Source organism: Anopheles coustani, chromosome 3, assembly GCF_943734705.1.
Source record: "Anopheles coustani chromosome 3, idAnoCousDA_361_x.2, whole genome shotgun sequence".
Classification (NCBI taxonomy): domain Eukaryota; kingdom Metazoa; phylum Arthropoda; class Insecta; order Diptera; family Culicidae; genus Anopheles; species Anopheles coustani.
Window position 1 is genome coordinate 66918523 of NC_071288.1, and position 18575 is coordinate 66937097.

The following is an 18575-nucleotide window of genomic DNA, read 5'->3' on the forward strand; positions in this document are numbered from 1 at the left end:
GGATAACCGAATTCCACGGATAATCGAACATATACTAAAATCCGTTTATAATACCTGGTTTGAGTCTCGGCTAGTTCACTTTTGACCAGTTCCAGTTAGTTGCTTAATCATAAAAAATGTTTGAATTATTTTCCTATGGTATTTTTATTGCTATTTTCGATCAGAGAAAATTTATTTGACACATTATTGCTACAAAATGTTATGAACCAACCTAATATTCATGGAAACATTTAAGCCCGGTTGTGCAGTTGTCAGTTGCAAGACCCCCGGATAATCCGCCCCCCGGTTAATCCGGCCCCGGATAATCGACGTCCGACTGTATAGATAGTAGAAATTTATCATTATCACTCTTCTCTTTCTTCTTTGCATAACACGACCGTCTTCGATAACCCCTGTCAGTTAAAGGCTTACAAGACTCTATGTGTACGTGGATAGTCAGCTCTCTCGTACAGGGGAAGTCCCGGTCTAAATTGAGATTCAAACCCTGGCAGTGAAGTAAATGTTTCGGAGTTCGTGGGCCGATTTTATAATCGACGTAACTGCTTAAACTTAAAAAGAATAAAAAAACAAATTTTTGAAAAAATATCAATCAAATCTAGACCCATATAAAACACTTGCTGTTGACAAATTCAACTGTTTTTTTCTGTTTTAACTCATAAGTATTTAAGCATTTTCAAAACACGTTACAAAAGGCAAAACATCAGTTCTGGAAGTACAAAAAAAATGGTACTTGAGGAAACCGTGACAGTCGGTGTAACCGGTTAGAAAATCGGTGCTCGAGTGCTGGAATGCTCTCTTGACACCGTAGGTTTGAATTCCTACCGAGACCGGCCCTCTGTACGAGAGGACATATACAAACGCAAAAAGTTTAGTATGACATTTAAAAGGAGTTTTGTCCAATGACGGTTGTTTTGGTACCGAAAAATAAGATTTGTGTTAAACTTTTAAATCCTCCAAAGGTTCTCTTTTACTGAATTGGGAAACGAACGTGAAAGCCGTGGAAAGCTTTTACTTTCGGAAATGCACTGCCCAGTCCGTGTGACCGAGCCAATAAGCTAGTTTAATGTAAATATTTTCAGGGACAAAGATATGACGTTTTATTTATTTGGCATCACTCACAGTTCAAACAACATACAATCTGTTAAAGGTTTTAGAAGTGGATGTATAAGTATTATTATGTTGGGATGCGAGTCCCCAAACGTTGTCTTCAATCCAGCCGATGTAATGGGAAACCTTGACGTATACTGCTCTCGCCTTACCAACACCGCACCCACCGAGACCCGTCGATGTAACCCCGACAACATGGAACGTGCAGGTGGTTGGATTGGTCACCGTCTGCAGCGGACCGCCAGAGTCTCCGATGCATGTATCTCGACCCCTCGTATTGCTGCCAACACACAGTTGACCGTCGGTTATTCCAAGGCCAAAGCGCGACGAAAACCTGTACCTGGAATAACAATCCTGTACCGGGAACTCTTCCAACACTACCTTCATCATTTGCGTAGTGCGTTCCCCTTGCGTTTCATTCTTGCCAAATCCGGTCGCAATGTACTTGGAGGTGTTGCGAATCTCCGAGTCCCAAAGACAGGCCGGGCGGATATTTGCATCTAAAAACACTCGCTGTTCCAGCTTCACTAGTGCAATATCGTGGTAGACTTTCGTGTAGCGGTGGTCGGGATGCCTCAAAAACCCTTCAATGGCAACCTCGTGGCCGGCGTCCTTTAAGATGTCGTATACCCCAAGTCTAACAACTGATGGGTATTCCGTAGCAAAGCAATGAGCAGCGGTCAGCACATGTTGATCACTGATAAGCGTTCCACCACACTTATACTCATATTTAGCACCGTTCTTGCTGTAGCCCAGCAAGGCATGATGCGGGAACTCGCCGTTTTGAGCAGGTTTACCACCAGCGATAAGTTCTACGACGTTCTTACAACGGTGAGACGTTACATCAATTGGTGGAGCATGCATTGGTAGTGGAAGAATATAACTTCGCAAAGCAGTTAATTGCTGGTACTCTTTGCACTCTAAAAGTAAAGAAATCCATCTTACCAACTATACATCATTCACTGATATCAAAAACCCAAAGAGCACACTTACTTTCCTCTGCGATCCTTTCACCTAAAAACGAGACAATATGATGAGATTTTTAAGTGATTTTCGATTTGAATATTACGTACTGAAACAATATACCGAAAAAAGTAAGTCATTTTCAACATTGCTTACCATCGGCAATGATTTCAAAGCCGCTAAAACTCAATAACACAATCAAACCCTTCCACATCTTGTGGTGTTATCAGCAACCTTGTAAACGCCGTAATCAAGAGTTGTTTTTAGAACCAAAGCAAACTTATTCGCGTCTGAATGTGCTCCCATACGATCCTCACTTGTTGATCGCTCGCTATATACTGAATGTGGCATCAGTTTGCCATTCTGTTTTTTAAGATTGTCGAGTGAGACGTAACTGTGGGATTTTCTTCGTATGGTATTTCCCTAAAGAGATGTTCAAGAAGCAGTTTACCTACACATTTGGGTTGATCAATAGTATATAGCCTATGAGTGCGGTGTTGGTAAGTCGAGGACTTAAAGGATACTTACGAATCCTTGAAGTTTTTCTAAATAAAGCTAAATGAGCGTCTCATACCTATTGGACCATCGAAAATTTTTCAGAGACTGGTGGGTATAGCTTTTTGTAATAATATGCATGTTGAAACTTCAAAGAAAATAGATTCAAGCATTATGAGAGTGCTCCTTTAGAAAGTGTATTCAGATTTTGCAGTTTTTTATGTTTAAGTCAAAGGCAATAACTTGTTCCGACTTTAAAACAAAATTTTGATGTTCACTTTAATTTGAACAGCTTTCGAAATGGTTGGTTTACTCATTACGATGTTGTTACGATTTACGATACTTCGAACGACTCTCATTGAGTCAATAGGTACTTATTAACAAGTTTATACCGTTGATCGAGGTTGATACCGATTTGATCGTTCACTGGCAGTTTTATTTGATAATACAAAAAATATTGAAAAATTGGATTAGAAGTAAGAGGCATCCATATTTACGAGCCGCGATAAGAATATATTGCCGTCTATCTATTTGATATTTTCACACAAAGACAGATTGGATGATGTCTGTTTTTACTACCATCAATTTGTCATGGCCAGATAAAGTCAGCAATTAAACTGTCTTACTGTCAATATTTTTTATCAGTCTTTAATTGCAAGGACGAGCTTACGATCACTGACGTTAATAATAAGCAATCAAAATGCAAGAAAGTTGGTTTTCTGTAGCATAAAAGATACAGATGCCGTTATCATTCCCAACCTAGGAATTCCCAACCAATCCTTGCTCATGGCGGTGCGTACGGTTACAGTTTATAATTTTGCAAAATTATTATACTAGCCCTTACGTTAAGTGTGTATTATGTGTATCGGTATCCGTATCTGTGTGTTAGGCATGTTATGTGATAAATAATATATTTGCATTTCAGGGTATGACTCCGGTAGTTATTTGGAGGACGGTTTTTTTTTGTGTAACATTAGACATGTTTCTCTCCCGCTTCCGAAAATCGTTTGGTAATCACTATCGCTATTACAAAACGTAAGTCGTAATACACTAAGCGATGTTGGAATATTCTAACCGAGTGCTCGTGTTCTCCCTCTCAACTGTATACGATTTGCCTCCTAATACCTAACGTGAAGAAGAAATGTTTTGACATAAAAATCAAAATTAGCTCACATGCTGTCACTTAGGGGATTTCTTTCCAAAATTCCAAACTAACTAATGATGAATCACATATTTGCTCTAGCACCGTACAGCTTACCATCGCTGCCGAAAGGTTATGTAGGTGCACCGTCAGTCATTGCTGGCCCACGATAACGATGGTAACAACATCAACAAGAAAGAAGCTTACTAATTTGAAAGTAATGTTCACGGACATCTCGATTATCAGCATTCGCTAGAGATCAACGAGAACGTGCCAGTTTAATTTGTTTCACACTCCCATTTATAAGCCTCAGTCCATTCATCAGCTGAAGAAATTAGCCTCAACCTTTAATTATACCAACAACAACTCAATCTAACGCCTTTATCAGTGTATACATACTCACTGCCGGCTAAGTAGCATCATCTGAAAGACATTTGTAGGTTGATGTGTATAGAGATGCTGAAGAAAGCACCATGTGGAAGGGTTTGATTGTACTATTATATAAGCTAAGCACAGTGGATCCGATTTATCTTTTGTATTTACATATATTCACTAGTGCAAAAAAAGAAAATAATTATGCAGTTCACAGGTTCTTCTTTATAGATAAAAGTCTCGCAGTGAAAAGTAAGATTGATCTGTGGAAAGTTAAAACATTATGACTAATTGGCAAGTTGGTATTCCTTCCTGCAGTATCTGATGTCTGTCGGACGTACTTTTCTGACCTCGTATAGAAACGTTCACTAGTTCGTTTAATAATCTATTTACTTTATGTAATCGGTTTGGCTATATTCCTCCTTTTTCAACGTTTCTACGTTCCTTTTTCTAATAAATATGAAAAGCTGTCGTAGTTGCACCTGCTGTACCCCTTTTTAACCGAATCCCATTTGACTTTTTTATGACATTCAACACCACAGTTGTCCCCAATAATTAAGCAGCCTTTGTCGGTATGATAAACGGAACTGAAGAAATTCAGGACTTACTGGGGCGTAAAATGTTACAACTAGCTCAAAACCGCTCCTAGTTGTACCATCCCAACTAGCTTCGTTATGCACGTAGTCCATTTTTAATTTATGACCACGACACCCCTCACTGTCCATCGGTTCGATGTCTCGCTCATGTTGCCGGCATGATTGTTGCCGGTTCAAAGCCCCAACACCCAAGCTGGGCCAAACAGATACGAGGACGGCTTTTGCTCCTCCGACTTCTGCTCGACACGTCGGTTGATATTAAAAATGAACACTTTACAGCATCTGCACGCCTTCAGCTAGTTATGCTACACGCCGTACTTAACTTTGAGATGTGCCACACATTCTCTTACGAACTCAAGATTATAAAGAATGTACGGAGGACATGTGTGTTGCATCTGTTGTTTTCTTGGTATTTATGTCAAACAATTGGGTTTCCTATGTACGACGCCTCGATTCTTCTTCTTTTTGGCGTAACGACCTCTTGGTCATGCCTGCCCCCGTTAAGGGCTTACGAGACTTGTTTCCTTGTTGTACGTGGATAGTCAGTCCTCTCGTGTACAGGGGAGGGTCCGGTCTCGGTTGGGATTCGAACCCACGCCGTCGAGGTGGTGAGCCCCGGCGCTCATGGCCCGATTTTCTACTAACCGGCGCTACCGCTCGGCTGTTGCGGACCCCACGACGCCTCGATTAACTTTCTTTTATGTCTCTTCTGCAATTAATCTCTATGTTTTAATCCCTTTTCCACTGCTAATCATGACTTAATCATTATAGACACCTTTCGGCTCCGTGGAAGCAGTTTGTGATATTTCATACGTGAACGCAATTTGTTTACAATCCCCTCTATGTGTGTTTAATTTGGTCAAAGAAATATGTATCAATGTTTAAATTGAAACAGTTTTGAAAAAAAAAACTCAACTCCAAGCAAGCAATCATTAAAAAAGTTGCTACATATTTTTTTCACAACCAATAGCATATATCTTCTTTTACTAAAACAACTCATAGGTTCCATTAGTATGTGTATTAGTTAGAATTAAGTTCATCACAAATATAAAAACTTGAATTACGCAAACTTGAACTAACTCGCCCCATCAACCATCATCAACGATTTTTTTAGTCTTTGTATGGGAATATTACTTTTAACAACTCAATTTAACACACCAATAATAAATGAAATCATAATGTTGAAATGAATCACTGAATAACATGACATGTGCTCATGAAAGAGTGTATCAGTTGGCTTTAATTGAGATAAATTTAGAAACAATGGTGCTCTGAATATATTAAAAATCGGTTGAATCCGAATTGAATGTTGATGGTGCTGTTACTACACATTTGGTCAAGACATTTGTTTGCAATGAAGCCGTCGTCTTCTCATTCAAGTCGAGTTAACGTTGAAATCGAATGATCGTCGTATGCATTAAGCAGAATACATCGATAAGCTTTAAATGGAATTAGATGAGTGAATATCTTCTTAGCTAAACGTGAAAAACTACATATTAACTTATTTTTGCCACTCTCTTGATGGGAGTCTCCTTTTTCGCTTTTCGTTTCGCTATCTTTCTCTTTTTTCTCAGAGAAAATGGACGAATAGTAAAGAAGTAGCATATCTCGAGGAGACTCAGAATGCTAAAGCCCATGAAGAGGCCCAGAAGACCCCCGCAGTTTGATAGAAAGTCAACCATTCCATACAACTCTGATCGTCGTAATGTGATGAAGTGCGATTCCTTGAAGTAAACGGTCAAAAATGTGAAAGTGCTGAAAAATATATGATTAAGATGAGTTGAATACGTTACACAAAAGCAATTATTTGAATTTAATGAAAGTACCTGTCGTTACCGTAATTGCCAACAGTTTTATTTAGATTGCTTGCGACTGAGATTTCAGTGTCATATTGTACCGAGCTGCACGAGGGAAGACAATTGCATTTTGATGCTGTTTCTACTCCATCGAGCTTGTTCGGAGCTTCAGTAAACCATCCCGAAAAGTTAGTTTTGCCACTCATGATGAAATAAGCTTGTAGGGGGCAAAAAAATTTTTCTAGATAACACACATCTGTTTCAGGCGCTCGTGGCATCCAAAAATAAGCACAGCCACACATTGCCACTGTGATATTGGTCAAACACTCAAGCTCACAATTTTCCTGGTTGTAGGTCTTGAAAAATTGAAGATGACGCTCGTGGTTGAAGAAACATTGTCGCTTGCTCCAATGGTAAGAAGCGGCTGAATCGGGTGTGGTGATAATTTGCGGCTTCACTGCCACCGACACTCTGTAGCCCGTCGGTATTTCGATGTACTGCTTGAAGATGAGGGGATATGTGCTGGGTTCGTGAAGTATGAGATAAAATACCAATGGAAACATCTAAAAATAAAAGACAAAAATAGAAACCCGATTGTGAAATCGTCAAAGTAACATCCACTTCAAAGTGTTCACAAATGTTTGGTCTTACAAAAGAACTGAAAAATAAGCATTGAATTTAACAAGATAATACCACCAAATCAAATTTGAAACTCTATAGGGGTTATCATGAAATCGTCGTTTCGTTTTAGCGGTCGCTAAAGGTGCTCATTTGTTCATTTCAGTCGCTAAAAGTTCATTATAATGAACAAATGAGCACCCTTAGCGACGAATGAGCGCCTTTAGCGACCGCTAAAACGAAACGACGATTTCATGATTTTTTTTTTTTTTTTTTTTTTTTTTTTTATGTGGCACGACATCCCCTAGTGGGACAAGGCCTCTCTCCGAAGAGAGTTTGTGTGACCGAAAGACGGTATATTATAGATCGGTGGTCAGCCGTTCGTAATACCGGAGGGTGCCAGACTCGAGATTCGATCCCACACCTGTGGTGTGGTGTTTTCTCGCGCTACCGCTGCGCCATGGGCACCCCCCGATTTCATGATAACCCCTTATAATCAAAACTTACGTTACAATTCTGATCGATGTATGAATTTAATGTATCAAGCCATTACCGCAGTCCTGCATGCCTTCCGGCGCCATATGCATACAAAGGTATATTATCATTCACATAAGTTGTATTGTCCCAAGCCTCCATGTACGTGTAGTCGCCGTGTAGAGCTTCCTTACGAAATACGATGTCCTCTGGTCGCAAATTAAAAGAGTAACACAGACCGTCGTCGGTGACTGTTTCTTTTAAGTGTAGTGTAGCATCATCAAAATTGAAAGAACAATAGTTGATAAGTTCGTAACGATCATGGGAATATTTTTTTAGCCGTTTTACGATGTGCTTTTCCTCGGCGTCTTTCAAAAATTGTATTCCTTGCCGCCAGTGAAGTAATTCACACACATGACCAGCTGTTTTCAGCTCAGCAATTCTAGGAAAATACACAAATTAAAAACCACTCATATTAACTTAAGATGTTCCTCAAACACGAGTACTTACGCTTCGGCAGTAAGATTTTGTTTCTCGGGATCCTTGTCTCTGTACCACTCCTTCAATTCACTCAACCTTTGCGTAATATTCATCTTCATCGGCGATACTTTCACTCCGGGGCAGATGGTGACGGCTGGAAATGGCACTTCCCGAACTGGCGTAGTTTTCTCGGAAATCGAAATTATTATCGGATGTTGGTCCCACTTTATGTAGGCTTGAAAAATCAGTGTCCCGCAACTGGCCAATGACAAAAGGAACACAACGATCCACCAAAACCTTGAAGATACGAAGGAAGGTTACATAGATTCAGTGTGCTGGTAAGTAAAAAACGATGAACTAGGGGAAAAAATCTATCCCAACCACCTTTCGCAAGATGTTCGCTCGATCCTGTCTAGACAGTCGTCTAGATCCTGTCGAAGTAACGTATACCATGGATGGAGCTGCTGGCACAAAACTCGCGCAATACCTCCGCTTTGACGGATTCAGGTGGACACTCGGATGAAGATGCCATTGGAACGATGGTCCACGTTTGACACGTTTCCCAACCAAATGCTGCGTAAAGACTGAGAGAATTTCGGAACGCTGCTGTACCATGGAGTCCCGTAATACGGCAAAGTTTGCGTGTCGACAGGGAAGGTCAATAGAATATGAAGTGTCAAGGGAGACACATTCAAATTTGGCCAAGGATCGGCTGTAGGCTTGGCATCAACTTCCACATTCTGCTTCTCATTGAATATCACAAATGGAAAAGAGAGTAGTTTGGCATGTAGACTAGTTTAGGTGGCAAAAGTGAACGTGTGACATCATTCAATTTTAATTTACCCAGGCCTTTATTCCGTTCGAATTAAAGAGAAATATGATTCTGACTTTTATTATATTGGATTCAACATCCTTGGCTATAAGAGATTGATTCCTGAACCTCGATCAACAGCAGCATCGCCGTCGGTGTCATTGTCTTTCTCATCCTAATCAGCCGGCATGTTAGGGATCGCTACTACGTGGGCATAAAATGCCAGTTGCTATTGCGTGATTGATTATATACATGACTTCGAAAGCCATTCCAGAATATGCCCTTGTTATATGATTGTAAGTAAGAAACAACGGTAAATAAATCAAAGTGAATCGAATCTAGACAGTCTGGAAGCGCGATCGTCAGAATACAACAAATCAAATCCCATGATCCGAACCTCTTACCTGCTCAACTATTACTCAACTTCAAATTGTTGAAGGTTAATAGTCCTGTTGGAAGAATAGTTTCGAATGACTTTCAAATGCACCGTCGTTATTTTTTATTTTGATAATAGTTGGTACGCAGCAACAAGCTATTATCGAAATAATAAATTAATTAGGTTGAACCATATACAACTATGTACATCTACATAAAATTGAATTACTAATCTAAGTTTTCTAGCTAGTAGAAAATTTACCAGAAAAAATGTATGTAAGAGAGTAGTATTGCAAACATATTTTAGATGTTAAGTACCTTCACAATTTTTCTAGTCCTATTTCCAATGCTTAAAATTAAACGCTCATTAAAAACGAAACGGAACTTGCACATGTGGTTGAATCGGAAAGTACGTTGTAAGATTTGTCACATTCTAGAAAACTGTACAAACGTGACATAATTTAAGGTTGGTCTATACAATATAGAGAATAAAACGATATTTTTCGTTTCCAGCATCTTTGCAAAGATATTTTCGTTGTAAAGTTTCTCTTAAATTTTCTGCAACGCATGTTTCTTTAAAAATTCTGTACACAATTAGAAAAGTTTAGAAAAACTGTAGCGCAGCAAGGCATGATGCGGGAACTCGCCGTTTTGAGCAGGTTCACCACCAGCGATAAGTTGTACGACTTTCTTACAACGGTGCTACGTTACGTCAATTGGTGGAGTGGAAGAATGCAATGCAGTCAATTTCTGGTACTCTTTGCACTCTAAAAGTAAAGAAATCCATCTTACCAAAATTCACTGATATATAAAAATTTAAAAAGCACACTTTCTTTCCCCTGCTATCCTTTCACCTGAAAACGAGACAATATAATGAGGTTTTTAAGTGATTTTTTATTTGAATATTACGCATCGAAACAATGTACCGAAAAAAGTAAGTCATTTTCAACATTCCTTACCATCGACAATGATTGCAAAGCTACTAAAATTTAATAGCACAATCAAACCCTTCCACATCTTGTGGTATTATCAGCAACCTTGTACACGCCGTAATCAAGAGTTGGTTTTAGAACCAAAGCAAATTTATTCGAGTCTGAATGTGCTGCCATACGATCCTCACTTGTTGATCGCTCGCTATATACTGAATGCGACATCAGTTTGCCAATCTTTTTTTTTAAAGATTGTCGAGCGAGATGTATTTGTGGGTTTTTCTTCGGTTCAGTATACCTACACGTATGCGTTGAACTCCTATGAACAATGGAAAAACCATTTGATAACATTCATGAATTTGAATCTCTTAAGGGTTTTATTAGCAAGTACATTTTTTATCAATTATGGTGAGGTTACAGCCTTCTATAGAATGCGAAGCAATTGTTATAAAAATGTTCTAATGTGGATGCTTTTAACTACAATTTGTTCAACATTGCACTATTTTTTCTTATTTCTGAAGTTATATTGTAAAGTCCTGGGATTAAAAGGATGAACAAGAACAAAAGAAGCAGTCGAACATTTTCTTTGAAAGCTGTTCACATGAAACCATTGAGTTTCAAACCACAATGAAATGGAAAGTATTTGCTTCTTTTGGCAAACTGTAACAGTAAAAGGTTAAATTATTGACAGTTAATTGTTTAGTTAACGGTAGTAAACTATACATAAACATACAATTGGTAAATTTCCTGATATTTTTTCTATTAAACTTGAGTTCGAAACTATGCAAAGTCAGAAAACAATGTTATATATTCTTTTAAGAAATTAACTCTTCTAATAGTATCGAATTAGAGTCGAGTTTTATAATTAACACCGTAATTTACGATTGTGAACTTGAGCAATAGGTTATCTTCAACCTTCACTAAAAAAAATGGTTCCAAGTTCGTTTCACCAGTTGCACCGATTGATTTCAAATAAGAAGTATCCCCTGGGGTTTTACCATTTGTCCAAAAAGAGTTTAGTTTAATTAACGTATTACCAAAACGAGCTTCAAATAAACGATGCACCGATATAGGCTTATGAGCCGCTTTTATATTACTTGGGAGTAATTTATTTCCATCTACGAATTAAAATTCATTTCGTTTGAAATTTCTGTTTCGGAACTGCTTCATAAGTATCAGTTGAATTCGCATTGGGTCCCCAAACGTTGTCTTCAATCCAATCGAGGTAATGTGAAACCTTGGTGTAAACTGCTCTCGACTTCCCAATCCCACATCCTTTCAGTCCGGTGGAAATGATACCAACAACGTGAAATATGCAGGTTCTTGGATTCGGGAACTGCAGAGGACCGCCAGAGTCTCCCTCGCAAGTGTCACGTTTGCTATAGTTGCTACCGACGCACAATAGACCATTGGTTATGCCACGATCGAAACGGTCAAATATGTCCAATCTTTTAGCGCAATCTTCTTTTGGAAACTTTTGCAACGCAACCTTCATCATTTTTGCGGAGCGATCCCCATACATGCCAGTGTAACCAAATCCGAGGGCAACGAACACGGCATTGTTGCGGATCTCCGAGTCCCAAAGACATGCTGGACGAATGGATGGAGTAAAATACACCCGGTGTTCCAGCTTCACTAGTGCAATATCGTGGTAGACTTTTCCAAACTTGTGCTCAGGATGCCTCAAGTACCCTTCAATAGGAATATCGTTGACATGTTCCGTCTTGATCTTTATGTGGTACTCCTCAAGACGAGCAACTGATGGGTATTCCGTAGCGAAGCAATGAGCAGCGGTCAGCACGTGTCGATCACTGATAAGCGTTCCGCCACAAAAAAAATCATATTCGTGTTCTAAATCGGTCTTGAGGTAGCCCAGCAAGGCATGATGCGGGAACTCGCCATATCGTGCTTGTTCACCTCCCGAAACCACCCGTCGCAGTCTTGGTTTACTGCAGTCCTGCTGGTACTGATTGCACACTTGAAAAAAAAATCCAAGTTCAAAATCATACTTAATTTTCTGCTACAAAACAAACGATACTTACTTTCCACTGCAAGTCTTTGACCTGAAAACGGAACAATCAAACGAATTTTAAAATCTTTCTATTAACCAATTATGTGCTGGAAATAGGCCCTCGTAAATAGGTTCAGTCTTTACATCGATCCTTACCATCGACATTGCTCGCAAAGCTGCTAACGCTTAATAGCACAATCAGCCTCTTCCACATCGTGCGTTATTTTCATCAACCCTGTAAGCGATCCTCACTGCTTGATCGTCTTGTTTGCACTGATAGTAGCATCAGTTTGCATCTTTTTTATATTTTCCAAGTAAGACTCAATTTTAGGCTTCTCTTAAACTGATATGATGAGGTGTAGAATATTTCGTTGACCTTTATTACGATTTTTTACAGATTTAAATTCACAGAAATCTGTTCAGATACAAATGTCACATGTTCACAAAACACAATTATCTCATGTTGTAAAGATGTAACTTTATTATCATGGTCTTCTATAATACCTATTGTGCAGTGCAAAAAAATGTTAAATTCCGAAAACAAACCACAAAAATATAGCCTTACAGATACTAATTAGAACTCATGCTTGGCATGATATGCATTTGATGTGGAGTAACCCCAAAAAACCCAAAAACGCCCTTCCACTTATCGTATTTTTGGCAACCATGTAATCACCAAAGTCGAGAATGTTTGTGTTTAAGAATGTACCAACAGTGACCATCACTGACACCAGTTTGCCTTTTTCCATTGTACGATTCCTAAACCGGGTGTGCTCTCGGTTTTCTTTTAGCTAATTGATGTATAAGACTAGTCCGAGTGGCTAACACGTTGTAACAACTAATACATCCTGCGTGGTGAAATATGAAGCACTAAAGAAAGCAAATAACAAAGGTAATCGAAAAAGCCGTAGAAACGTCTTAATCACGGATCACTTTTTGAAAGTAGTTTAAGCTTTTAAGAGATTAGTTCTTTAGAAAACAAAAACAGCATGGAAAATAATAACAGAAAGAAAATTATAACTATTTATTGCCATTTTTTTTTCTTTTACACCGAGTTAGCGGTAAGTATGTCTAAAAATAAAATGCCTTAACTAATTATTTAACATCGACCCGTTTATAGCTCAGAAAAAGAGCACCCGAGCTAAACCTACATCAATCATTCTATTTAGAAGAGTGAAAGAGTGTCTCGATTGTCAATCAACTTTATAAACGTTAGTGATGAACCTACACAATAGGTTATCTTATTGTTGCTTCGTGTATAACAAGACTTAAGATAAGAATGGTACAGCAACTAGCAAATATTCGCGCATTTGAAATACTGTTTCGTGTTTAACGTGAGCTTACCAAATCAAAATATAAAAAAGAATATTTCAAAAACTCTCGGGTTAAAATTGGAATACAGTTGAGAAGCCGATTTTGCAAGAAGCATAGAAATACATGAACTCATTCATCGTATAAGGGAAACCCAATATTACGTCCGATTCAGGGATGATATATAGAAACAAGCAAACTGACGCCATTATCAGTGCTCACCAAACAATCGACGGGTGAGGATCGCATGGGAGCCTAAGCAGAATAAAGTGAAGTTTATTTTCCCTTTTTATAGATTTGCTGAAAATACGATACGATGTGGAAGGGTTTGATGTTGCTAATGGGTTTAATAAGTAGCATTGCAAGCACATACGCTGGTAAGAAAGTGTTGAAACGACATTTTCATCGAAATCCTGCTTAATAGTAAAATGGAAAAATCAATTGCATAGTTTATTTAATTTTCTTCCTCTCTCTCTCTGGTTTCAGGTGAAAGGCTCGCAGTTGAAAGTAAGTACGATCAGTTGGTATGTAGAGTCAAAATATGAGGAATATATTTTACTTCTTCTCCCTCATCCAGTGTGTAATAAATACCGTAACGTTCCAATTTAACCGAATTTAGTTCTGCCCCTCCCGATCCATGCTAACCCGATCAATGTTACATCCAACGTTTGTGCCAACGCCGTACAGCTTATCGCAGGAGGTGAACCAGCACGCTACGGCGAGTTCCCGCATCATGCCTTGCTGGGCTACCTCAACAACGATTTTGCTGACGGATATGAGTTCAAATGCGGTGGAACGCTTATCAGTGATCGACATGTGCAGTTTCAAAGGATGATGGTCTCGAGGTTGCCATCGAAGGGTTTTTGAGGCATCCCGACCACCGCTTCACGAAAGCCTACAACGATATTGCACTAGTGAAGCTGGAACAGCGAGTGTATTTTACCAGTAACATACGTCCAGCATGCCTTTGGGATATGGAAAACAGCAACTCCACTGAGTACACAGCGACCGGATTTTGCAACAATGATATGTACGGGGTTCCTTGTACGCAATTGATAAAGGTGGTGTTGGAAGAGTTCCCGCAAGATGACTGTGCTCAAAGGTTCAAATTCACATCCCGCTTCAGTGTCGGCGTTACCGATGGTCAACTGTGCATCGGTAGCAATATGGAAGGTCGTCACGCATGCTTAGGAGACCCTGGAAGTTCGCTGCTGACACTCACTCAACCTAAAAATTGTATGTACCACGTTGTCGGTATCACACCGATAAGACCTTACGGGTGCGGTGTCGGTAAGTCGAGGGCACTCTACACCGAGGTCTCGCACAGCCTCAGTTGGATAGAAGAAAACGTTGGGGTATTTAAGGCAAATTTAAAGGATACTTACGACTCCTTAAAGTTTTTCTAAATAAAGCTAAATGAGCGTCTCATAACTATTGGACCATCGACATTTTTTCAGAGACGGGTGGGTATAGCTTCATTTTTTTGTAATATATGATTCGTAATCATATTCGTTTTGTAATAATATGCATTTTGAAACTTCAAAGAAAATAGATTCAAGCATTATGAGAGTGCTCCTTTAGAAAGTGTATTCAGATTTTGCAGTTTTTTATGTTTAAGTCAACGGCAATAACTTGTTCCGACTTTAAAACAAAATTTTGATGTTCACTTTAATTTGAACAGCTTTCGAAATGGTTGGTTTACTCATTACGATGTTGTTACGATTTACGATACTTCGAACGACTTACACTGAGTCAATAGGTACTTATTGGCAAGATCAAGGTTGATACCGATTTGATCGTTCACTGGCAGTTTTATTTGGTAATACAAAAAATATTGAAAGATTGGATTAGAAGTAAGAGGCATCCATATTTACGAGTCGGGATAAGAATATATTGCCGTCTATCTATTTGATATTTTCACACAAAGACAGATTGGATGATGTCTGTTTTTACTACCATCAATTAGTCATGACCAGATAAAGTCAGCAATTAAACTGTTTTAACGGCAATATTTTTTATCTGTTTTTAATTGCAAGGACGAGCTTATGACCACTGGCATTAATAACAAGTAATCAAAATGCACGAAAGTTGGTTTTTTGGAGCACAAAAGATACAGATGCCGTTATCATGTCCTATCTAGGAATTCCCAACCAATCCTTGCTCATGACGATGCGTTGAGTTACAGTTTATAATTTTGCAAAATTATTTTACTAGCCCTTACGTTAATTGTGTATTACGTGTATCTGTATCCGTATCTGTGTGTTAGGCATGTTATGTGATAAATAATATATTTGCATTTCAGGGTATGACTCCGGTAGTTATTTGGAGGACGGTTTTGTTTTGTGTAACATTAGACATGTTTCTCTCCTGCTTCCGAAAATCGTTTGGTAATCACTATCGCTATTACAAAACGTAAGTCGTAACACACTAAGCGATGTTGGAATATTCTAACCGAGTGCTCGTGTTCTCCCTCTCAACTGTATACGATTTGCCTCCTAATACCTAACGTGAAGAAGAAATGTTTTGACATCAAAATCAAAATAAGCTTACATGTTGTCAGTCAGAGGATTTCTTTCCAAATTTCCAAACTAACTAATGATGAATCACATATTTGCTCTAGCACCGTACAGCTTACCATCGCTGCCGAAAGGTTATGTAGGTGCACCGTCAGTCATTGCTGGCCCACGATAACGATGGTAACAACATCAACAAGAAAGAAGCTTACTAATTTGAAAGTAATGTTCACGGACATCTCGATTATCAGCATGCGCTAGAGATCAACGAGAACGTACCAGTTTTATTTGTTTCACACTCCCATTTATCAGCTTAAGTCCATTTATCAGCTTAAGAAATTAGCCTCAACCTTTAATTATACCAACAAAAAATAAATCTAACGCCTTTATCAGTGTATACATACTCACTGCCGGCTAAGTAGCATCATCTGAAAGACATTTGTAGGTTGATGTGTATAGAGATGCTGAAGAAAGCACCATGTAGAAGGGTTTGATTGTACTATTATATAAGCTAAGCACAGTGGATCCGATTTATCTTTTGTATTTACATATATTCACTAGTGCAAAAAAAGAAAATAATTATGCAGTTCACAGGTTCTTCTTTATAGATAAAAGTCTCGCAGTGAAAAGTAAGATTGATCTGTGGAAAGTTAAAACATTATGACTAATTGGCAAGTTGGTATTCCTTCCTGCAGTATCTGATGTCTGTCGGGCGTACTTTACAGACCTCGTATAGAAACGTTCACTTGTTCGTTTAATAATCTATTTACTTTATATAATCGGTTTGGCTATATTGTTCCTTTTTCTACGTTTATATGTTCCTTTTTCTAATAAATATAAAAAGCTATCGTAGTTGCAACTGCTACACCCCTTTTTAACCGAATCTCATTTTTTATTACATTCAGCACCACAGTTGTCCGCAATAATTAAGCAGTCTTGCAGGAACTGATGAAGCTCAGGACTTACTGGGTTGTAAAATGTTACAACTAGCTCAAAACCGCTCCTAGTTGTACCTTCAAAACTTCGCTTCGTTATAAACGTGGTCCATTTTTAATTTATGACTACGACACCCCTCACTATCCATCGGTTCGATGTCTCGCTTATGTTGACGGCATGATTGTTGCCGGTCCAAAACCCCAACACCCAAGCTGGGCCGAAAAGATACGAGGACGGCTTTTGCTCCTTATCTATTGTGTCTTTCAGGGTTGGGTAAAAGCCGACTTCTGCTTGACACGTCGGTTGATGTTAAAAATAAACACTTTACAGCATCTGCACGCCTTCAGCTAGTTATGCTACACGCCATGAAACAATTGGGTTTCCTATGTACGACGCCTCGATTCTTCTTCTATTTGGCGTAACGACCTGCCTGCCCCCTTTAAGGGGTTACGAGACTTTTTTCCCTGTTGTACGTGGATAGTCAGTCCTCTCGTACAGGAGAGGGTCCGGTCTCGGTTGGGATTCGAACCCAGGTCCGTCGAGGTGGTGAGCCCCGGCGCTTATGGCCCGATTTTCTACTAACCGACGCTACCGCTCGGCTGTTGCGGACCCCACGACGCCTCGATTAACTTTCTTTTATGTCTCTTTTGGAATTAATCTCTATGTTTTAACCCCTTTTCCACTGCTAATCATGAGTTAATCATTATAGACATCTTCCGGCTCCGTGGAACAGTTTGTGATATTTCATGCGTGAACGCAATTTGTTTATAATCCCCTCTATATGTGTTTAATTTGGTCAAAAAAATTGTATAAATGTTTAAATTGAAACAGTTTTGAAAAAAACCCAACTCCAAGCAAGCAATCATTTAAAAAATTACACACAACCAATAGCATATATCTTCTTTTACTCAAACAACTTATAGGTTTCATTAGTATGTGTATTAGTTAAAATTAAGTTCATCACAAATATAAAAACTTGAATTACGCAAACTTGAACTAACTCGCCCCATCAACCATCATCAACGATTTTTTTAGTCTTTGTATGGGAATATTACTTTTAACAACTCAATTTAACACACCAATAATAAATGAAATCATAATGTTGAAATGAATCACTGAATAATATGTCATGTGCTCATGAAAGTGAATATCAGTTGGTTTTTATTGGGATAAATTTAGAAACAATGGTGCTCTGAATATATTATAAATCTGTTGAATCCGAATTTAATGTTGATGGTGCTGGTGCTACACACTTGGCGAGGCATTTGTCTGCGATGAAGCCGTTGCCTTCTCATTCAAGTCGAGTTAACGTTGAGATCGAATGATCCTCGTATGCTTAAAGCAGAATACATCGATATGCTTTAAATGGAATTGGATGAGTGAACTTCTTCTTAGCTACACGTGAATAACAACTTATGGACTTATTGTTGCCACTCTCTTGATTGATGCTTCCTTTTTCGCTTTTTGTTTTGATATCTTCCTCTTTTTTCGCAGCGAAAGTGGGCGAATAGTAAAGAAGTAGCATATCTCGAGCAGACTGAGAACACTAAAGCCCATGAAGAGACCCAAAAGACCCCCACAGTTTGATAAAAACTTGCGTACTTGTATTAAATGCGAGTATTGAGATTTCAGTATCATATTGTACCG

At 38.8% G+C, this 18575-nt stretch overlaps 2 protein-coding genes across 2 annotated transcripts; both read right to left on the reverse strand.

The window, feature by feature from the left end:
- Positions 1–1111: 1111 nt before the first annotated feature.
- Positions 1112–2284, reverse strand: LOC131265591 (serine protease snake-like). Its single transcript, XM_058267879.1, has 4 exons — positions 2227–2284; positions 2101–2121; positions 1201–2027; positions 1112–1138 (listed from the first exon to the last, which is right to left on the reverse strand). The coding sequence occupies exons 1-4, from the start codon at positions 2282–2284 to the stop codon at positions 1112–1114; spliced, it is 933 nt and encodes a 310-aa protein (XP_058123862.1).
- Positions 2285–11289: 9005 nt separating this feature from the next.
- On the reverse strand, positions 11290–12382 carry LOC131265600 (serine protease snake-like). Its single transcript, XM_058267889.1, has 3 exons — positions 12325–12382; positions 12200–12220; positions 11290–12134 (listed from the first exon to the last, which is right to left on the reverse strand). The coding sequence occupies exons 1-3, from the start codon at positions 12380–12382 to the stop codon at positions 11290–11292; spliced, it is 924 nt and encodes a 307-aa protein (XP_058123872.1).
- Positions 12383–18575: the final 6193 nt, after the last annotated feature.

Excerpts from the sequence above, each read along its gene's own strand:
- LOC131265591 (XM_058267879.1), bottom strand. The coding sequence starts at position 2,284 with ATGTGGAAGGGTTTGATTGTGTTATTGAGTTTTAGCGGCTTTGAAATC. Across the intron at positions 2,028-2,100 it reads TGAAAGGATCGCAGAGGAAA|AGTGCAAAGAGTACCAGCAA; the intron begins GTAAGTGTGCTC and ends CTTTACTTTTAG. Across the intron at positions 1,139-1,200 it reads TCGGCTGGATTGAAGACAAC|ATTGTATGTTGTTTGAACTG; the intron begins GTTTGGGGACTC and ends AACCTTTAACAG.
- LOC131265600 (XM_058267889.1), bottom strand. The coding sequence starts at position 12,382 with ATGTGGAAGAGGCTGATTGTGCTATTAAGCGTTAGCAGCTTTGCGAGC. Across the intron at positions 12,221-12,324 it reads CTTTGCGAGCAATGTCGATG|GTCAAAGACTTGCAGTGGAA; the intron begins GTAAGGATCGAT and ends TTCCGTTTTCAG. Across the intron at positions 12,135-12,199 it reads TCAAAGACTTGCAGTGGAAA|TGTGCAATCAGTACCAGCAG; the intron begins GTAAGTATCGTT and ends TTTTTTTTCAAG.